Raw genomic sequence first — 22,917 nt, forward strand, 5'->3', positions numbered from 1 at the left:
GTGTTCGTGTAGAGCAAAGGCAGATGGGCCTCAGTTTATGACGGTAAATATTATGTTTAAATTAGACTACTTCTGCCAGGCCAGTGGGAACCAGGAGGTCAAGGCTTGATTCCAGGTCAGGGCACGTGGCTGGGTTGCGGGCTCCGCTCAGCCCCCAGTGGGGCCTGCAGGAGGCAGCCCATCGGTGATTCTCTCTCATCATTGATGTTTCTATCTCTCTCTCCCTTCCTCCCTCTCTAAAAAAATCCATAAAAACATATTTAAGCCCTAACCGGTTTGGCTCAGTGGATAGAGCGTCAGCCTGCGGACTGAAGGGTCCCAGGTTCGATTCCGGTCAAGGGCATGTACCTGGGTTGCGGGCACATCCCCAGTAGGGGGTGTGCGGGAGGCAGCTGATCGATGTTTCTCTCTCATCGATGTTTCTAACTTTCTATCCCTCTCCCTTCCTCTCTGTAAAAAAAAAAAAAAATCAGTAAAATATATTTAAAAAACATTTAAAATACAATATTTCTCTAATGGGTGGAGTAAGATTTTAGAAACTTGAAGATAGAGATGTGTAGAGTTAGGTGACTGTCTTCGCATTATTTGGACACGTGTATACACTTGGATCATGAACAGTGTTTCGAGTTCTCTGATACCCACTTACTTCCTAGTGAAGGAAGGCTGGGGCCGACCGCGTGCGGTTCCCAGACACACTCGTTTCTCCCTGTCCGTGTCCCTAAAGCTGAGGCTTATGTTTTCCTGACTCCCCTCTGGTTAAGGATGATGAAAGGATAGCAAGCACCAGACCCGCAGCTGGGATCTCCCGGAGCAGAGCCAGGGGGCATGTGCCCGGGGTCATGGGCCTGGCAGGGCTGGGCCTGCAGCAGTTCCATGGTGTGAACATGCGAGTAAGGAGATTATGCGAGTCTCCTCATTAGATCTTAAAAGGGCCAAAGGTTGTCAGGAGACTTTCCCCCCAAGACATTTGTAAACTTCTCAAACCCACGTTACTGAAAAGTATTTCTCACTTTATTGTCCGTATATCCTTTTGGATCATTAACAGTTCTTGCCAACCAAGATTTGATAGAACGTCTTGTACTTTCTATTATGAACGTAACCAATACACTGTTTACATGTTTTTTAAAACAACCAGTGCTGGGTGCCCTGCTCTGCCCCCTCCTCCCCCCCCATGAGAATCACTAACCTGAAGTAATCCACAGTTCCTTTTTATATCATTTTTGTTCTTACAGATAGGATGTTAATATTTTATTAATAGGATGATGTGGGTGTATTTCAAAAGCAGTAAATGAATATTTAAGGACATTAGAAATTATAGCATTAAGTGGTAATACAATGGAAATATCAAATATACCTTTGTGCAAGATTGCCTGTGAAACAGTGAAATTAAATGGCTAGATCTTTCCAAAGACATGCTTGCTTTCCTTTTCAAGATAAATTTCTCACTTCTGTCTTCCATTTATTTATCAAAACAAATATTTGTTTATGGGACAATTAAAAAATATTGACAATTCTTTTAATGAAGTCTGTGTGCGAGTACACATACACAAAACACTAATGTGAGAGCAATTCAAGAATCCTACAGAATAAAAGCGTAATATGCTAAGTGTCCGACTGATCGGCTGACCGTGTTGTCGACCGCTCAACCAGTCACTGTGACACACACTGACCACCAGGGGGCAGACACTCCGACCGGTAGGTTAGCTTGCTGCTGGGGTCTGGCTGATTGGGTCTGGGCGAGAGGGCTGAACACGCTCTGGAGCCCTCCTGTGGTCCCTCCCTGGCCAGCCGGCCAACCTCCTGCGATCCCTCCCCAGCCGGCTGGCCCCCATCGGCCCCCATCGGGACTGGGAGAGCCGTCCCCGATTGGCTCCAATCACCAGCCAGGCCGAGGGACCCCACCCGTTCACAAATTCGTGCACCAGGCCTCTAGTATTGATATATTTAGAAATGTAAATGCTTATTATATAAATATAAGTGCTTATGTTATTATTGCACTATAAAATTATTTCTTCCTAAAAATTATTCTAGATGTTTTTGCTATTTTTAATCCCTCTAGGAAATATTTACAAAAATGTTTTTATATCGTTAAGATCTGTGCTTTTATAGAAATTGGGACCTGTTAGCCAGTGAAATAGCACCAGAGTGCTACCAGGATTGGACCTCAGTTCAGCGGCCTCAGTACTTGAATTCTGGCTCAGAAAGAATTCAGAGCCAAGACTCAGATACAAGCAAACATTTATTTAAAAAGTCACAGAGGTAAAAACGGTGAGCCAGCTGGGCCATGTGGGCTCAGGAAACAAGATGCAGAGGTCAAAGAAGGGCCTTTGGGATTTAGAGGAAAGAAAGGCAAAGGCGTGCACCTGGCGGGGGGACGGGGGACAGGCCCAGGCTGCTCGAAGAGGAGTGCCGAGTCCTCTGTCTTCAGAGCTTTTATCTGGGGCCCAGGGAAGATCTCGGCAGACCACTCACCAGCTGTCCCGCCTGCCCCTTAGGGTCCCGGGCTCTACTGATGGGTGGGCACCGGGCAGGTGTCATCCGTCATCTGTCTGGTCCTGATGTCGGCCACGGCGTCACCCCCGCTTGACCTTCTGCTCTTCTGGGCCTGGAGCTGAAACACAGCTGAACCCAAGATGTCACCTCTTGGGCTGAATGCTGAGGGAGTGATCCTGCAAGGGCTTCTGTGGGAATCCTGTGAGGCTGTGCTCTGCCCCTGTGCCTCCTCTGAGGGGGTCACGCATGACTGGTGCCAGGCCAGGGAGGAAAGGCCAGGGGAGGAAAGGCCACGGGAGGAAAGGCCACGGGAGGAAAGGCCACGGGAGGAAAGGTCGGGGAGGGTCCAAACTGTAGAACCAGCGGGAGGAAAGGTCCCGCCCTGCAGTTGTCTTTCTCTGAACCAGGCTGGAAGGAAAACAGCAGCCTGATTACAGCCTCCGTCGTTCTCCCCTGGGCATTCAGGCCGAGGGAGAAAGGAAATGACTCCACTCGTTGGATCAAACGAAACCGCCCGTGGCCCCGGCTTTCCTGACAGGAAGGGTTTATCGAGCCAGACGGGAGGCCGCAGAGGACCCGGCCGGGCAGGCCGCTCAGCCACCGCCACCAGGCGGGATGGGGGAGGCCCGAGCCCTGTCCTGGGCTTGGCGGGACCTTTCATATGTGATGTTTGGGGAAAGAAAGATGTAAGCTGTTCTGAAAGAACTGGGATTGGCTGCAGCTAAGGGGGGTGGGAAAGGGGGAGCAGAGTTGGGTAGGGGCTCAGTCTGCAGGGAAGAAACATTTACTGCTGTTTTGGTTTGTTTTGTGTGGGTTTTTTGTTGTTGCTGCTGTTGTTAATCCTCACCCGAGGATGTTTTTCCATTGATTTTTAGGGAGAGTGGAAGAGAGAGGGAGAGACAGAGAGAGACATCCATGTGAGAGAAACACATCGATTGGTTGCCTCTTGCACGTGCCCAGACCAGGGCCCAGGCCGGGGAGGAGCCTGCAAGGGTATGTGCCCTTGACTGGAATCGAACCCGGGACCCTTTGGTCCGCAGGCCGACGCTCTGTCCACTGAGCCACACGGCCAGGGCTGTGCTACTTTCGATGGGTTGGCTGCAGGCAGCAGCCCTGAAAGTCCGCCATCAGCAGGATGTGGGCCATCTGTGCTTCCGAGAGAAGTAGATTCACACTCCGACATGCGCGGCTCGGGGCACTTCATTGCCGGTCCGCTCTGCTCACGGCTATTAACGGCGGGACTCTCGTCTTCCTCTCACTCTCTGGCTCACTATCATTTCTTAAAAATATTTTTTATTGATTTCAGAGAGAAAAGGAGAGAGAGGAAGAGAAAGATAGAGAGAGAGAGAAACATCAGTGATGAGAACCATTGGCCGGCTGCCCCCTGCATGCCCCAGGGCCTGTGCCCTGACCAGGAATTGAACCGTGACCTCCTGGTTCATAGGCCGACGCTGCACACTGCGCCACGCTCACCTGGTGGGCTAAATGAGGACAGCTCGTAATTTTTCTCTGTCAGAGGCCAGGAATATGAAGAGACAGGTTAGGTCCAGCCTTTCCGGTAGGGAGAGATCTTCCTGATTAGACGCATGCCGGTGCTCCCCGTGGGAGACCACAGGCCTGAGTGGCCTTGGCTTTCCTCCCTCTCTGCTCCGTGGCTGCAGCTGCCACGGGACCCCGGCTCCCAGCCCGGATGCACTCACTCCTGGTCCACGAGGGTCAAAAATGTTGAGCAGAAACGAGGCAAGAGGACTTGCTGGTGAGAAGGATGGGGAGGTCCCGACGGAGCGTCACAGTCGTAGTGTGTGAAGCTGACCGTTGTTTGACTCACTGGTCCCCAGCAGTTGAAATCCTCACTCAGCGTAGATGCCTTTCTTCTGCCTCGGCACTGTCGGGAGACCTTCAAGAGCCTTCTTCAGTGTAAACGTGTTGGTGTGAAAGCATGAAGTGTGGGCGTGTACAGGCATGAAAGCATGATGTGTAGACGTGAGAGCATGATGGTGTGGGGGTGTACAGTCGTGAGAGCATGAAGTGTGGGCGTGTACAGGCGTGAAAGCATGAAGTGTGGGCGTGTACAGGCGTGAAAGCATGAAGTGTGGGCGTGTACAGTTGTGAGAGCATGAAGCGTGGGCGTGTACAGGCATGAGAGCATGAAGCGTGGGCATGTACAGGCGTGAGAGCATGAAGCGTGGGCGTGTACAGGCGTGAGAGCATGAAGTGTGGGTGTGTACAGGCGTGAGAGCATGAAGCGTGGGCGTGTACAGGCGTGAGAGCATGAAGTGTGGGCGTGTACAGGCGTGAGAGCATGAAGCGTGGGCGTGTACAGGCGTGCACCTTTCTCCTCGGCGGTTGAATTGTGGACAAGCTATCACACGGGTAATTTAGAAAAGTTTCTAAAAAGTAAATGAGAAGGGCACATACCTGTTGATTCTATGGAGGGATATGCCGGGAAGAGGAGCAGTTGTTTGATGTGGTTTCTGAGGCTGCACCCCTGTCGAAGGAAAGCCTCGTTTCCACACATGGAAGGTAGTTGGTGAGGTGTCTTACCTGCTGGGAAAAGTCCCAGCTCCTGATGACTATGCACAGTCCCACCCTGACGGAGGTAAAGTGGCTGGAACACACACACACACACACACACACACACAGGCACATGCACACACACGCACACACAGGCACACACGGGCACACACACAGGCACACACACACACGAATTCACACGATGCTGGCGATTAGTCTCATGTTTAGATTGCCGTCCTCAGCAGGGCACTTAAATTCCTAGGAGGTCAGCTGCCGTGCTTCTCCCTTTGCTGTCGTAGCCCCGATGACTGCTCCCTGCCCCTCCTCTCCGCCCCCTCGCTCACCTCCTCTCATCTTCTCTCTGATCCTTGCATCCCTTCATTCTCGGAGCTAAAGGCCTGCTTCTTACTCACCTGATAAAATACGTGCAGTTAGCAGAGAAATTTCATATTTTCTCACTGAATCTGCTGCCCATTTTTAAAGGTTCCAGTGACTCAGCCTTCCCTCTGTTACGCGTGAACTCCCCCTCCTCTTATCCAAGGACAGCCGCTTCTCTGGTGCAGGTGACCGTACGTACCTCTTTATGCCTGTTCAAGGGATTTGTTCCTGCATTTATCCTCTCTTCTCTGTGTCATCAATTTTCTCCTGTTAAGTAATGTTCCATCTGCGCAGATGCAGGTGCGACAGGGCCCAGCAGAACGTCTGTTCCCTCCGCTTGGTCACCCTTCAGTCCTGTCTTATTTCTTGTTTTCATTTGTAGAAAAATTCCTTGAGTTTCTCTACTTCTTGTCTCTTCGTCCTCACATATTCTTTCATGACCCAACACCAGGCAAGCTGTTCTAGCCCCTTCACCCTGAAGCTGCGATGCAAATGCCACCGATAATCTCCGTCATTTTTTTTTTTATCATCCTCACCCCAGGATATGTTTTTCATTGATTATAGACAGAGAGGAAAGAAGAGGGAGAGAGAGAAAAAAAAATCAATGTGAGAGAGAAACATCGATTGGTTGCCTCACACACACACCACGACCTGGGACCAAATCCCAAACCTGGGTAGTGCCCCAACCCGGAATTGAACCCTTGACCCTTTAGTGCACAGGATGATGCTCCAACCATTGCGCCACACCAGCCAGGGTTCCATGTTTTGAAACTGCTACCATTTCCTCAGGCTTGCCCTCCGGAGACAGGTCAATATTCCTTAATCTTCTCTGAAGGAACACAGTCTTCCTTGGGTACCAGAACTGCACACTTCCTTGGTTTTCATGGGACTTAACCATCTTGGAGCTTGATCTTATTCTGACTGATGGGTGAGCTTTGGCTTGCCCTGGGCTCCGTGACCCTTCTTCTGCTGACACCCACCTTCTAGCGGACCCAGCACCCAGGAAGTGTTTACTTCACAAATCATCTCGCCACTCCTATTCCGCCTGCCCGGCCGGACCCCTCTCCGCAGCCAGTCACTCCCTGCCTCTCCCGTCCTGTCTCAGGGCCCTCCTGTGTAAAGAGAAGCCCTGAGGCCCACCTTTCACCCCGATTCCCCTCGTGTCTCCTTCTCCATAGAGGCCACTGGGCTCAGTTAGGAAGGAGGCAGTGGTCGTCCCCGAGTTCCCCTCCTCTCACCCTCAGTGCCCACCCAGCAGTCTGACTGCTCAGCTCTCCCTCGGAAACGGAGATCAGAATGCAGTGGAAAGAGTAACCACGACTTTAAGAACTTTGTGGCGAAAGTTCAGAGATACCTACACCCTGCTGACATTGAAGAGACGGGATTGCGCTAGAACAAAGCAAAAGTGTGTGTGAGTGTGGGGTGGGGGTCGGGGGGGGGCTGTTCTGTTCCTCTCAGATAAGAGAGAAGATGCAGAGAATCGGCAAAGAGATTAATGACGGGGTGTTCGTATTTCAGTCTTTAAGTGCCCAATTGACCGGTGGGGTGGACAGAAGAGTGTTAAAGGCTGACATCCACCATCTCAATAAAGGAGGCAAGATTACCTCCTAGGATCTGACTCAACAAGAATAGGAGAGATTTGAGCTTGACCAGCGTGGCTCAGGGTTTGAGTGTCGACCTGTGAACCAGGAGGTCACGGTTCGATTCCAGGTCAGGGCACATGCCCGGTTGCAGCCTTGATCCCCAGTATGGGGTGTGCAGGAGGCAGCCAATCAATGTTTCTCTCTCATCGATGTTTTTGTCTCTCCCTCTCCCTTCCTCTATCTAGAAGTCAATAAAATATATGTATTTAAAACAGAGTAGAAAACATTTGAAACAGCTGCTACGAGGCATCAAAAGACAAGAATAAAAGGGGCGCTGAGATCTGGGGGGACCTAGACAAGAAGCCCTAGTTGTCTGGAAGGTGTGATGTCCTGTCTCCATTGAGCTTTCGCTTTCTCTTGAACCCGAAGGCAGGGGCACAGACAGCACCCCGGAAATGCACCCCAGGACCCAGGTACCTGGGCGACTGCACAGAGCAGGGTGGCAGGAGGGGGCCAGCCTTCCACCCAGATTCATATATTGACAGCAGGAGGTCGTGATCCAACACAGCTGGTCCGGACCTCAGCCATGGGGTCGCTGGGCTGGTTTGGCTGCTTTCCTGGGCCTGGAGCTGAAATACAGCTGAGACCTCGATGTTACCTCCAGGGGGGCAGGGCAGGGGTCCAACTGCATGACCAGTGACCTGCTAGGGGAGGAAGGTCACCCTGGGGGCGAGGGCCCCACCATGGTCCTTTGCTGGGCACCTGGGGCTTCCACCTGGGGACCTTCTGCACCTGCCCATGTCCTGGCTCTGCTCCCGTTGAAGTATGGTAGCAGTCATCTCAGGTAGAAACCATAGTTCAACTCTAACCCTGCTGTTCGGTTTCTGTACTTGTTTGCTTGCTAAAATAATAGAAAATTTATTTTAATTTTCTGAATTATATAAATCACCCCATTCGATTGAATACCCTATTGATTGTAATGTGAATTTCCCTTTGGTTGTGGTCATATTGGTCTTAGAAAGCACATTTTCCTTTACCTGGGAAGGACAGCACAGTTATCCCAAGGTCAGAGGGCTCCAGTTAACGTGTCCCTGTTGACTCAGTGTTCCCGAGACCCAAAAACTGTAATTTAGATCAAACCAGGTTCCTCATTCCAGACCCGAGGGCTCTAGATAATGTGTTTCTGTCAGCTCAGTGATCCGGAGGCCCAAAACTATAATTTAAATCACATGCTGCTTCTGCTTCTGTAAACTGCTTTTTGCAAACCAGGTTCCTCATTCCAAACCCTGGGATGTAATCAATACCTTGGTGACCTTTGCCTATAAATCTGGTGTTTCGGCCATCTTATCACGATGAGATCTGGGAGAGCGAAATGCCCCCTCGTAGTTCAGGATTTGCAATAAATGTGACTCTTTAATTCGACTTCTTGAGGCGTCCCTGTGTGATTGTGGGGTACATTACAACACTGACCGCCTACCTGCCTACCACACGTTTATATCGCTGCTCACAACTCTAGCCGGGATCCTTTCTTACGGATGTTCTGTTGGGGTCACGGAATGACTTCTTACTATTTTCTCATTTATCAACACTTTCCTCCTGTTGCTGGAAGAAGCACCCAGAACTACAGAGAACTTCTGCACGAGTTTATCTGAACCACCTGGTGGCAGATGCCAGGGCGCAGGCCTCCAGTGCTCCCGGGGGGCGGTTTTAAAGCCTCTTTTATGCCCTTGAAATTAAGGCGGAAACAGCCGGGAAGGCGCTGGGTTATGGATCGTTAGCAAGAGTGTGGGCTCTCCTGAGGGTACTGACTGTTTCTTTCAAAGGGGTGCTCGCCTAGATGCCCAGAAGCACTGGGCAGGGCTCCCTTAAGGCGAAGACACCCCTTTTACTAAAGCAGTTTCGTGCCTGGGGTGTGACTGCCCACCAGGAGCTGCCCAGTTAGGAATTTATGATGATCACCCTGCGAGGTACTGTCCATTGAACCCCTTTTCTATGAAAAGTTCACCCCAGGCAAGGAATACTGCTCTACTCCCACGGAAGTCTGCTTTTCCTTCGTGTCTGGTATTGAAACAATCACAGAGATGACTTCATGTCAGTGGAATTTTTGCCCGAAAATATGCATGACTTTAACCAAATTGCTCGCTAACTTACAGCTTTTCAATAGATTTCTTCTATCCAACAGAACTATTCCTTGTACCAGAGAATGATCATGGCTAGTACAGGCTTGTGTATAAGTGTTTTCTTTGATGAAAAAGTAAATTGTCTTTATTCGTCTAACATAATCCTATGCACTGTGTGTAAGAAGGTAAGAGTATACTTTTGTTCATTACTGAGCCACCTTGGAGCATTTCTTAACCCTGGAAGTATCTTCAGTTTAAGTTTTCGTATGACACATTTTCAACAAATTTCTGCAGCTAAGATGTGTTTGTGTTACCATACAACACATGTTGTCTTAGAAACTTAACCTGTCCATTCAGTTTGTAATCCAACAGGCATTTACTGTAAATCCACTACCCAGTAGGGGTGGAAAGATAACAAAGTGTTAAAAACACAGATTAAGTTGCTTTTCTAGGCCATCCTTTTTGCAATTCATTTGATGGTGAGATGAAAGCATTTGTTAGTGCTGTTAATGGGGGAAAAAACCATTGAAACCTGTAAGGAATTTTTGTGAGTTTATTTGAGCCAAACTGTGGACATATGCCGGGAAGCAGAACCTCAATGAATTGAGATAGTGCTCCGGAGAATGGCGGGTTACATCTGTATTTATACATGAAATCCATTGGTGACAGATTAAGGAGGAGGGATAAAGCAAAGCAGGGAAACCCCTGGGATTGGATAAAAAGTAAAATGATGGACACATACTTAGGTGGGTGCAGGATCAATTAACATGATGATGAAGGGATTTGTGGTCTCTGTCCTGGGGCCCAGCACATTTGGTGGTGCCCAGAAAAAGGGAAGTTACAAGTTACCCAGACATTTCGAGGGTGTGTTATCATAGATGCAGAAAGACAGATAGGCTCAGTTACGGTAAAGGTTGACCTTGTCAGTGAAGATACTGGCCTAGGACGTAACTGCCCACCATACCTGCTTTTAAAGTTTAATTTCAGACCATCCTTTGTGGTGACTGTAGGTCTGAGTTTGCAAGACCGCCATGCAGGCCTCCCCTGAGCTTGTCAGGTCAGCATGTGGCCCCTTTCGTCCACAGTGCAGGTCGTTCTGTGAAGGAGCCTGGGGCTCAGTTGCCAGAAACCTTTGTGCCTCTGAGCAAGTGGAGCATCAACTAAAGAAGAAACCTGGCTGTGGGGACGGGGAGACCTTCCCTGGACAGGTTCCTGCAGTGAGGGGCGGTGGCTGCCTTGGAGACAGTGCCCCTCACCCTGGAAGCTGGGAGGAAAGGGTGTTCCTTCAGGAGGAGTCAGGGAGGCTCAGAGGAAGGGGCTGGGGAGGGAGGATGACAGGGCGGGTGCAGAGGGGCTGCAGAGCAGACCTCTGTGGCCCTGAGGTCAGCCTATTCTCAGGAAAGTTCCCCAGGAAGGGCTGAGCCCCAAAAGGAGGGCGGGTCAGGGTTCAGGAGTTTGGGGAAGGGGAGCGGTTTAGCTGAGGGGTGGGGAAGGGGAGCAGGTGTTCCGTCCAGATTAGCCGGTGGCCGGACAGCGCAGCTAATCGTTTCTGCAGCAAGTAATGGGTTTGGAGAGTCTTTGTCCAACAGCGGCTAAGAGTAAACAGCGCCCTGAGTCTTATCTGAGCCCCGTGGGGAAGGGTGGGTCTCTGCAGGAGCCGCTCCCAGAATGCAGGGCGGGGAGCTTCCTGGATGCTATTCTTTTCCAGGCTCCGGGCTGGTGTGAAGCTCCCATTGTCAGGATGGAGGGAGGGGAAGAGGTTTCCCAGGAGGAAGGCCTGGCAGCTCAGTGGGGAGGGCGGGTAGAAATCCACAGACTTAAGGAACCCCTGGTCCCGCTGAAGTGAAAGATAGGACCTGGTGATGGCAGAGGCGGAGCAGAGGCCCCGGAGCAGAACTCCCGCTCCCTGAGGAGGGCATCCCTGGGGGCGCATGGCGGAGTGCCCCCCGCCCCCCCCCCCCCACCCCAGACAGCAGGGAAGGCCCCGCCCGTGTAAATATTTGGAAGCTGCTTTTAAAGATTAGATTTCCTGCCGGTTTCCTCCCAGGGAAGCCAGACACTGTGAGATGCTCTCGCATCAGGAAGCCTCTTCCCAGGCTGCTGGCCAGGCGGAGGAGGAACACTTCTCTCTCCTCTCTCTCTCCCTCGATGAAAGAAAACGCTCTTGAAGCAAAAGTTTACGAAATGAATAAAATGGCGAGTCTGTGCGCATTGGCAGTGACTGATGGTTAGAATTAAGTGTGAGGGCTTCCTGTACAAAATTCCAGTCTAAAATCCGCTGACGTGAATGCAGGAGATTTAAATAAAAGTTTAAAAATCCTTTCAATCCCAACAAAAAGGCAGGACATTTGACACTGAAGTGAGATTTCGAGATTGTGGCTTTGCCTGTAGATCAACTGAGTCTTCAAACAATATACGTTTTATAAATTTAGGATAAGATCCATCGAGCCTTCAGTCTTGCACTCGGAGCCGCAGCTGAGCAGTCAGACTCCTGTTCTCGTCTCTCAAAGGCACCGAGTGCTTCCCCAGAGACGCTGTCCCCTCGGGGCCTGGAGCCACACTTACCTCTGAGGCCGTGGGTACCAGTGTTGGGTGAAATGACCGAAACGACGGGCCTGGGAAGGTGCAGCGCTGCTGTGTATGATCAAAGTAGAAGGCAGGGCCCGGCCGGCAGGGCTCAGGGCCTGAGCGCCGACCTATGAACCAGGAGATCAGGGTTCGATTCCCGGTCAGGGCACAGGCCCGGATTGCGGGCTCCACCCCCAGTGTGGGGCGTGCAGGAAGCAGCCGATCGATCCATGATTCTCTCTCATCGTTGATGTTTCTAGCTCTCCCTCTCCCTTCCTCTCTGAAATCGATGGAAATATATTTAAAAGAATGTATAGCATTTGTGGAAGTGCATTGGGACACCCACCAGGTCCCTGGGAGAGATCGCTCAGGCGACTGAGAATTCGAACACGTCCCCTTCCGTGGGCTTTCACTCTGGTCTTAAGGACACAGAAGGGCCTGGGCCGTGCCATCTGGAGGTGCCGAGCGGATGTGTGTGTGTTGGGGGGCGTGGCTCAGGCTGGTGGGGGGCAGAGGGCTGCCTCCGCTGCACCAGGCTCTGCACAGAATATTGTGGTGTCCCAGCACGGCCATGAGTGCTGCCGGGTACGTGTGTATGTGTGTATGTATGTGTGTATGTATGTATGTGTGTATGTATGTATGTATGTGTGTATGTATGTAGTGAGTGAGTTAGTTAATCCTCACCTGAGGATATATTTCCTCCCCATTGGTTTTTAGAGAGAGTGGAAGGGAAGGGGAGAGCCAGTGGAGGTGGGGTATGCAGCCTGCGCCCAGGCACGTGCTGCCGACCAGAACCAAACCCATGACCCTTCCGTCAGAGGCCGATGCTCTAACCACTGAGCAAACTGGCCAGGGCTGGATTTTAAAATGATTTATGGCTTGTATGTGAACGATGATTTCATCAGTTTTTAGATTAAAAAAAAAAAAAAACACAACAAACTTTAACCTTGAAAGAATTTTTACAAAGTTGACTTTTAAAGGCACACGAGGATAAAAATGAACCGCAGCAGCAGCTGTGGTGCAGGTTGGAGTGTGCGCACCAGGCATGTTGGCTTCGCCATCACGTGCGATTTAGCTTTTCTGAGGGGGAGCGTGGGCAGCAGGCTGCCAAGCAGGAAGCGGCCGCCCATTAGCAGTCACTCCGGAGTTTGAACTTGTCTATAAATACCAGTGCGTTTCCTTTGGCAAATCAGTTTTCCAACCTGGAGGTGCCGGGTTTATTTAAAGAAATGATTGTTGATTCCAACTTAAAAAAAAAATGTAGGCCCACAAAAGGTAACATTTATGGAGTAATTAATACTAGTTGGCCTCACGGTGTTTTGTCAAATGCAGTTACTGACAAATTTGGGGTTAAAATAATTCATGTAATGACTTCTACCTTCTTCAATGTTTATAATGTATTTTAAATGTTTACTAAGCAATTTAAACTTCCAGTTGGCTTTAAGCTTAGAGTGATCATGTTTCAATAAATTATGAAGTGTATATTGTTTTATTGATTACATATATTCATTTATATTTTTGAACATTACTACGTATCAAATGAATTTATAAATTTTTCTAACAATATTTATAATTCATTATAATGGATCCTTTAGAAAGATAAAAGCAAAAAATATATATTGGTGTTTAATAAAGAAACTCAAAATGGGCCTTAAAAATCACTCTAACTTTCCCCTTTATATAATGAGATTATCTGTTTTCTTTTTACATTAAGTTTTAGATCTTTCCATACTTTAAAGATATTGAGAACTGCTGCCGTTCTAATCTTGTTCCTCTGTATGTAATGTGCTTTTTTTTTTTCTTGCTGCTTTTAATATTTCCTCTTTCTCCCTGGATTTAAGCAATTTGATTTTGATATGTGTGTAGTTTTCTTGTTTCTTGTATTTGGGGTTTGTTAAGCTTCTTGAATCCTTGGGTTTATATTTTTGGAGAATTCTCAGCCTTTTTTTTTTTTTTTTTTTTTCAAATATTTTTCTGCTCCTCTTCTCTCTTTTCCTTCAGGGACTGTTTGACAAGTTGATGTTTTTCCACAATTTAGTGGCCCTCTCTTCCTCCCTCCCTCCCTCCCTCCCGCTTTCCTGTCTGTTACATTTTAGGTAGGTGAGTTGCTGTGTCTGTGTCTTCAATCTCACCACTCTTCTCTTGCAGTGTCTTATCTACCATTAGTCCCACCTAGTGTATTCTTTATGCCCCACATTGTGGTTTTCGTTTCTGGAAGCTGGAGTTGGTTGCTTTTATATCTCGTCTCTGCCTCTGCTCACCTGCTTCCTCTGTGCCCAGCTTCTTGAGCACGTGGAGTGTCTCCGAATGCCTGTGGCTGCCACCACATCACCCGTGTCATTCTTCTGGATCAGTTTTCATTGATTTCTCTCCCCGTTATTTTTATTTTATTTTTTGTCTTCGCATGCCTGATTCTTTTTTTTTTTTTTTTGGTTGCCAGAAATTGTGGATTTTACCATGTTGGTTATTGAATACTTTTGTAGCTCTTAAAATATTTTTGAATAAAATTTTGGGATATAGTGAAGTTACTTGGAAAAGGTTTAATTTGGGGGGTCTTGTTTTTAAGATTTGTTAAGTGGGTCCAAAGCATCATTTATTTTAGTTTTCATTTTTTTTCTACGTATGAAGTAAGACAGTTGTTAGTAAATCCAATCGATGTCCTATGGGTTGTGACAGGTCCCGCCCTCGCCGCTGGCTCTTGGGTGAGCAGCAGGCACTGTTCCCTGTAGACTCTCGGTGGCCTTTTCCCAGTGTTGGTCTGCTTACTAGATTTCCCCCCTCAAATTTACAAATAAATATCATTAGTGACAGATGTGCAATAGAAGAAAATCAAGAAAATGTAGGAACTTCGGAGGAATCCTACCTGCTGGGCCACCCATAAATTTGAGTCGTCATGTTCATTCTTACCCCGTGTCCTTTGGGAGATTGTTTGCAAATATTTTAAAAGTTTTAAATGCATTTGCTTAAAGGAGTTTGGTCAGCACTTCTTCACCGATTCTTTACGATCTTGTTATTTTCATAGGCATAAAGTGTGCTTGAAGCGACCTGTTCGGCTGACCCCCATCATGAACCGGGCTTTTAGCAGAAAGAAAGGTAAGTGTGCCCATCTGATGGCCCTGGGGTCAGTTCAGCATGAATTCTGATGAAAGTCAAATAGCGATGTGAAGCCGCCAGTTCTTCTGTTATCCAACCAGGGGGTTCAGGAGTGAAGTGAGATAGAGCACACGCATTTGCAAACATTGCCAGGTGACCCTGTTTGGTTGTCACCCTAGTGCAAGAGCGGAGTTGTTCAATGTACCTGGTTCAGAATGCATTTGTGATGGTAAGCTCTCTGGCATTTTTACTCTGTGGTGTGAAATTGCAAAAATTAAAATGATCTGAAATCACTTCAAACTTCACCTTATGTAGCCAGAAACCACTAACTTCTTTGTGTTCACATAAGCTTACCTTGATTTAAATTCACTCATGTATGTGTATGTATGTGAGTATGCTTTGCTTTTTTTTTTAATCCTCCCCTGAGGATACGTTTAGAGAGAGGAAGGGAGAGAGAGAGACACATCAGTGTGAGAGAGAAACATCCATTGGCTACTTCCCATAAGTGCCTCGACCAGAGATCAAACCCATAGCCTAGCTATGTACCCTGACTGGGATGGAACCTGCAACCTTTTCGGTGGATGGGACGATGCTCCAACCAACTGAGCCACTGCCGGGGGCTGCTTCACTTTATATTGAATAGTATGTGAGGATGGATGATGGGTGAATTGATAGCAATGAGGCCAAAATAAGTTCGTTAGTAATTTTAAGGTAGGGATTTAAAATAAATATAAATGTAATAAAATTATCAGTGTTGGAATGAAAGAAACAGTGTCATTTATATTTTAAGGGGGAGGAAAACATGGCATTTTACCAACTATGATGCACTCAGAGGGAAGACAGAGCACTCCGCTAGTGTTACCTCGTTCAGGGAAAGTAGAGTAATGCATCCTTGTGGGCAGAAAATGGCTGAAGAATCAAGTCAGCAGGGTCGTGACCACAGTCCCAGTTCATTTTCTAATGTGTGACTAGTGACTGTTCTGTTCCATTCCACGCTGTTGGAAACAGGTTTTTTAAAAATATATTTTTATTGATTTCAGAAAGGAAAGGAGAGGGAGAGAGAGAAACATCAATGATGAGACTCATCGATCGGCTGCTTCCTGCACGCCCCCTACTGGGGATGGAGCCTGCAATCCGGGCATGTGCCCTGACTGGGAGTCGAACCTGGGACGCTTCAGTCTGCAGGCCTACACTCTATCCACTGAGCCACACCAGCCAGAGTGGGAACAGTGTGTTTTCCGAGTTGATTGACACGTGGAAGCTGCCGGATGAGAAGGGCTGGGATGACTGTAGGACTTCCAGCCACGCAGCAGGGAGCCGGGCTGAGGACCTGGGCCTGGTCATGGGTCATGTTGGGAAGGTGGTCATGTGGTCATGTGGTCATGAGACCACGTTAGATAAAGGACAAATAGCGAGAAATGATGTGGTCATTGATTGAATGTAGGAAAACATTTCAACCAAGTTGTGCGGAAACATAATGGGATCACTCCAGGCCCCGCCTTCTCTGTGAGGAAGCCATGTGCTCCTCTGGTGGGTGGGGAGGACTCGTGCCTTCTGTGGGGGTTCAGGTGATGTCACTTCCGGGTGCTTCTGGGCCCTGGGGAGCTAGGAAATTATCATCTTACTTATCTTTTCTTGATAAGGGTGAGGCTGGGAGACATTTATTGTGGCCTGTAGCTTGCTTCTGATTTAAAACATACGCCAAAAGTAAAACAATGTTTCTTTCTTAATTCCTTTACCAGTAAAACAATATCTACAAATAATTATGTGGTAATACAGTCATAAAACCCGATATCTCAATTCATTACTGTAGTCATGCCATCTTTTAAAAACAAACACAAAAAATCCTCCTGGACCTTCTCTTTTTATTTGCTTGCAATTCCCTTTCCCGTGGTTTTATTTATTTATTTTATTTTAAATATATTTTTATTGATTTCAGAGAGGAAGGGAGAGGAGGAAAGAAACATCGATGATGAGAGAGAATCATGGATTGAGTGCCTCCTGCACGCCCCACACTGGGGATCAAGCCCGCTACCCAGGCATTGCGTATTTTGTCTCATTTGAAGACTGTGGGAATATGACCACAAGGAAAATTAACGTGATTTAGAGAATCCTGAAGCTGAAATACTTATTTCCTACTTCGTCTCATCCTCTTTGCGTTTCCTGTTATTCCTCTTGCTTTCCCGGTCTCGGGGTTACACACACTTAGGCAGCGACTGATCAGCCTGTCACTCTAACTCCCGGTTGGCCTGGGCGCGGGCGTCCTCCCTGAGGTCCCCGTCACACCGGAATGTCTCAGGCAGCGAGGCTGTGAGAGGAAAAGCTCTTAGAGCCGCTGCTCCCAGGTCCCGCCAATACTGCTGTTGGCTTGATTGGAGTTTGAGTTGGAAAACCGGAGCCGTACGAGGGAATCCCTGTTACACCTGACACGGGAGTTGAAGGGTAGCCCTAGCGAGTATAACATCTACTTCACCTGTCCGATGACTAGCCCCAGCACACAGTGTGTCCTCTGCTCTGACACAGCCAGGCGGTCCCCTGGGGTGAAGCTCACCGTGTCACCGCGGTTCAGAGCTGACCAGGCCCCGGCTGCAGCCTTACCGGGTCACCTGGTGCCTCTGAAGCCAGGGAACAGGCTGCTGCCCGAGATCCCCACAGAGTGGCTTTCCTCCTGGTCCCCAGCCACCCGCCTCGGGTCGGGGTGTGCCTGCTGTTCCCCGAGTGGGTAGCGGGCTCCGCACTGGGTTAGCTCCAGATCCTGACGGTGCGGGGCAGCTCCCGGGTCTGAGAGAGACCCAGTCCTCATTCTGCACAGTTGTTCGTCGTTCTGTAAAAACCAGTCCACCTTCGTAATCATTGGTTACATTTTAAGAAATGTATTTGTGTTATTACTCCTTTCCTTACCTTAGCTTCCTATCTGAATTTTTTAAATAAAAATTTATTTATTACACAAAAATGAGTAATTTAGTAACAAAACATATGAATATAGCAAGTGAACAAATGTGATTAAATAATTTAATTAATTACACTTTATTTTCCTTAACACTTAACATACTGGAGAGTAGATACAGTCATAGTGCATAGCACTTAGATTTCATTTAAAAAAAATATTTTATTGATTTTTTTTACAGAGAGGAAGGGAGAGGGATAGAGAGTTAGAAACATCGGTGAGAGAGAAATACCGATCAGCTGCCTCCTGCACAACCCCCACTGGGGATGTGCCCGCAACCAAGGCACATGCCCTTGACCGGAATCGAATCTGGGACCCTTGAGTCCACAGGCCGATGCTCTATCCACTGAGCCACACCGGTCAGGGCATAGCACTAGATTTCAATGTTTAAGTATTATTTCTCTTTAGATCCACTCATATGCATCCTTTCATCCAACAACATTTGGTTTGACTAAACGTTAATATTTTTTTGCTTTTTGCTTATTTGTGCATTCTACAAAATATTTGGGATGATATGTGGAATGTATAAAGTTTAAAAATAGAATGAAAAGTATATTTTATATTTCTATCAAGAATATACAATCCAAATTAGTTTCAATGTCTTCTATCCTTTCAGCTACTTTTATTTCTAATATTCTGTTCCTCTAAAACATTTCAAATTAAGATTATTTATATAAAAAACTGCTGATAGTAGATTCACAATTAATGTTTCTCTAAGCTTAGATTAAAAAATCATCCTAATATCATATTGATTTCTAAATGGACCTAAGTAGGTTGACTTATTTCTGTTTTATATAAATCCAGTTATTAGTTTAATATTAAAATTTCCCTTTATTAAGTTGTTCATTCTTTGCTAAATAATGAATAAAGAGAAAATGACTTTTTTCATTAGAGAATCAAGAAACATAACCTGTAATTTATGAAAGTAAAATGAGAAAGTTATCACAAAATTAATCACATAATTGGTGTAATTACTCAGAGCCCAGGGGGCGCAGTAACATTTGCAGTATTTGCAAACACTTGGCAAGAAGAGCAGGGACCTTTAGATCGAGGAGAGGATGCTGTGATCGCTGTCAGTCCCTTTGTTCTCACGTCTGCCTGGGGATCGGAGATGCTCTCCCACATGTGCTAACGCATGAGTGACGCCCTCAGAGCCTGTGGTTGAAGTTAACGCTGTGTGTTCTCATTGCAGACAAAACATGGATGCACACGCCTGAAGCTTTATCAAAACACTACATTCCCTACAATGCAAAGGTAAAGCAGTTCCTATAATATCACTGAATTTTACTTGTTACGTATTTGTGATGACATTAGTCATTCCTGGTTGATCTTAGAAAGTTTGTTTACGCATTGGCATTTCCTGGTGTATGATCCCTGAGAAAAATTTGCATAAATAAAATCATTTTGTAGGGTATAGTATGGAAAACTTATTTTTGTCTCCAAATAAGTGATTTTTTAAAAGCGGTACCCTTCACAATTTCTGTTTATGTTAGGCATGTGTTGTCTTTAAATGATTTGGGTTCTTGTTAAAGTGACTTGCAGAATCATGGTCTGTAGAAAATAAAATAACCAACTAATGAGTGTCCTTGAAACATTTTAATGTTGCATTACGCCGAAAAATATAGAAACTAACCCGGGGATGAGAGAAATGAGCTGCAGTTTTAATGAATGTAATTTTTCATGCCAAAAAGGGGACAAACAAAGCTTAAACCATTAAGAAAACAAACAAAAATCATTTTGGGGTGAAGCTTTTGTTTGGTTGCTGCATTTTAATACATAGAAACAACCTATACCCCACGTCTTCAAAATTCGATTCAGTGTTGGAAAACTGGAGGGATGAATGCAGTGAACAAAATGGTCTTTAAAGGAAGGTGTTATTCCCGGCCGGTGTGGCTCAGTGGTGAGCACCAGCTTGTGGACCAGGAGGTTGCCGGTTTGATTCCTGGTCAGGGCACATGCCCAGCTTGAGGGCTCGAGGGCTTGATCCCCCGTAGGAGACGTGCAGGAGGCAGCCGATCAATGATTCTCTCTCTTCGATGTTTCTCTCTATCTCTCTCCCTTCCTCTCTCTCTAAAAATCGATAAGAACATATTTTTTTTTTTAAAAAGGTATTAATTTGGTGTTAGTGAACACCAAACCTGAAGTAGATTTCAGAGAAATCTATGTGGGAGAGACGGGAATGAATTAGCTGAGTTTGGGAGGGTGAGAGTGTGACAGACTCAAGTAATTCACCCGGGGAGACTGTGGGGAAAAGAGAAAATGAGAAAATTATTTTCATAAGAGAATTTAAGAGCTTGCGGGTGAGCAGACCGGGTGCTGGGAAAGAATGAGATGGGGTAGGAGGCATTATTTCAGGAAAAACGTTTTTAAAAATTCATGGGACAGAAAGTCGATGGGGCTTAATGGGGCCGCTCTGGGGGCTGGCCCGCGCCTGAGTCAGCACAGGAAGCACTTAAACGCCGCCCGGACGCCCAGAGCTGCTCCCCAACAGTGAACTTGCAGAGGGAAGCAACTAGGCTTTTTGCTGACTTTGCAGCAAAGAAAAAAAAAGACTTTAAAATATTTTCTCTGTAAAACCCATACACTTGAAGTCACTGCCCTGCTTATGAATGGCCCCAAGGTCCCCTGAGGATTGGGTTGCCAGGACGGAGCCTGGGAAGCTTAGTTAACTGACCGGGAGAACTGCCTCAGTAGGACCCTCCTCGCCCGCAGGCAGTCTTCATCGGCCCTTGAGAGACTGTGAAAACCACACAGAAAATAATGTAGAAAAGCACGTCATTGCACGGAGCTGGCTCCGTTTTGTGTGACACTATTCCTGATCGCGGTAGGATAAGTCCTTCAGGGGAAACTAACCACAGACTGTGTATTTTTATATGTGATTGAAACGTCTCATGTTGAAAAGGGGGTTTCTATAGGGTTGAAAGGTTCCAATTAGAACTACCTTTTTAAAAAAAACACACATATATTTTATTGATTTCAGAGAGGAAGGGGAGGGAGAGAGAGAAACAGCCATGATGAGAGAGAATCATGGATCAGCTGCCTCCTGCACGCCCCACACCGGGGATCGAGCCTGCAACCCGGGCCTATGCCCTTGATTGGAATCGAACCTGGGACCCTTCAGTCCGCAGGCTGCCGCTCTATCCACTGAGCCACACCGGCCAGGGCCCATTAGAGCTACCTTTAACTTGAACTCTGGGCCACTGTGACCATGGATCTGCTAGTCCACCTGAAGACGTTGCCTGTACGTCACCTACTCTGAGTTTTCAGGGAGCAAGATGCCAATGCCTGGGCCGCCTTCGCCCTAAAGTCACCCGGAGAAATGCAAGGGCGTCGGTGCAAACCCTTGCAGACTGTGAGGAAGTTTTACGAGGAAGAAGTTAATGAGGAGAGGAAGTGACATTATGTGGGCTAATGAGTCATGGCAGAGAGAAGCTGTATTAGAACAAGATCAAGTTGCTAATGCTTCTCGGATTGTTTTTGGTGACTGTGTGATAAATTACCCTTCAGCGCAGTGTTCCTATTGGTTTACGAATTAGCGGAGGAGAGTTTGGATCTTAGAAATAAAGATATCGGCAGCAGCGCCAACAGAAGGAAGTCAGCAAAGAAAACGGTCACGTGAAACGTTCGCGAGCATTCGGGTCGGGCAGCGGCCGCGTCCGTGGGAGCGATGGGTGAGACGCGCTCGGGCGCCCGATGGGCCAGGAGCCCGGATCCCGCTGCTGTGCAGCCGAGGCGCCAGCCTCGCGGACTCCCGGACCACGGTGGCCCCGGCCCGCCGGTCGGCGGCCGCGGCTCTAGAGCAGCCGGCCAAGCAGCGGGCGTGAGAGTGTGCCGGCTGTCGTTTCAGGGAAATGGAGAACACGTGAGGGGCTCCCCTGCCTTTCCCGTCCTTCCGTCCATGTGGTTAGCGAGGAGGCTCAGTCAGTTCATCATCTCGAGGCACAGGAACCGCTTGACAGTGAACTTCGTAGGAGCCTTTCACTTTTCCTCTAATTCAGTGGTTCTCAACCTTCCTGATGCCGCGACCCTTTCATACAGCTCCTCATGTGGTGGTGACCCCCAACCATAAAATCATTTTCGCTGCTACTTCATAACTGTAATGTTGCTACTGTTATGAATCGTCATGTGAATAGCAGATATGCAGGATGTATTTTCATTGTTACACATTGAACATAATTAAAGCATAGTGATTCATCACAAAAACAATATGTAATTATAGATGTGTTTTCCGATGGTCTTAGGCGACCCCTGTCAAAGGGTCGTTCAACCCCCAAAGGGGTCGCGACCCACAGGTTGAGAACCCCTGCTCTAGAGTGAGCCTGCAGACCCACACTTTAGCCCAGAGTGGCTCAGTGGTGAGGGTTGACCTATGAACCAGGAGGTCAGAGCACAGGCCCAGGTTGTGGGCTCCATCCCTGGAGGGGGGGGGGGGGGAGCATGCAGGAGGCAGCCGGTCCATGATTCTCTCTCATCATTGATGTTTCTCTCTCTCTACCTCTCCCTGCCTCTCTGACATCAGTAAAAATACATTTTAAAAAGAGGGTGAGAGAGACCTGCGTTGGCGCCCTGTCCTGGAGAAGCCGGGGCAGGTGGGGCAGCTCCTGGTTTTGGAGACACGGGCAGTGAAACAAGTCGGATCCCAGGTCCCGTCTCTTCTCACCAGAGCGTCTGCTCCCTCCTGCCCGTCTGGTGGGCAGCTGGTAATAGAGCCCAGCGGGGGCTTTGGCTTCGATCCTCTGCTCTGGCCGCCGCCGGGCAGTGTTAATGAGCGCCGAGCGCACCCACGGCGAGGCCTGAGGACCGCGAGAGCTGTGGGGCCTGGACAGTCCACCGTGCGGTGCTGCCTGGGTCACCACACCTGCCATCCGAGGGCCGCAGGTCTTAGGAGAACATGGGCTGTGTGGACCGAGCCCTCCCCGGGCAGCGGGCACCTGGAGCTGCCCCAGGTGAGCTGGCAGCTGGCAGCCAGGCAGGCCCCTCGCAGCCGGGCTTTCTGTGACTCCTTCTCTAGTTCGCAGGACTGGATGGTGTCAAGTTTATTTAGTCCTTTGTTCTGGTAAAGCCCTGCCTTCTCCACGTCCTCACCCGCACACCCTGTCCTTCCAGCTGTTCTTCTCCTCAGTCACATCCTCTCATCGGCCCCTTTCGACCAGCCTGGGGTTGGGCCAGGCTGGCCATTGGCGTGTGCGACTGACCTGCTCGTGCGCCCGCTGCAGTCCTC

General features: G+C 48.2%; 1 protein-coding gene across 3 annotated transcripts in view; it reads left to right on the forward strand.

Moving 5' to 3' along the window:
* GULP1 (GULP PTB domain containing engulfment adaptor 1) overlaps positions 1-22,917 on the forward strand; it is a 147,408-nt gene that overhangs the window by 82,219 nt on the left and 42,272 nt on the right. For all 3 annotated transcript variants that reach the window (XM_070421662.1, XM_070421664.1, XM_070421663.1), the window contains exons 3-4: positions 14,679-14,749; positions 18,889-18,950. In XM_070421662.1, coding sequence (XP_070277763.1) covers positions 14,722-14,749; positions 18,889-18,950 — 90 coding nt within the window. In that variant the 5' untranslated portion in view covers positions 14,679-14,721. The remainder of the gene's footprint in view (positions 1-14,678; positions 14,750-18,888; positions 18,951-22,917) is intronic.

The sequence above is a fragment of the Myotis yumanensis genome, unplaced genomic scaffold (genome assembly GCF_028538775.1).
Source record: "Myotis yumanensis isolate MYYU_CA2020_CCGP unplaced genomic scaffold, mMyoYum1.0.hap1 SCAF_8, whole genome shotgun sequence".
NCBI lineage: Eukaryota > Metazoa > Chordata > Mammalia > Chiroptera > Vespertilionidae > Myotis > Myotis yumanensis.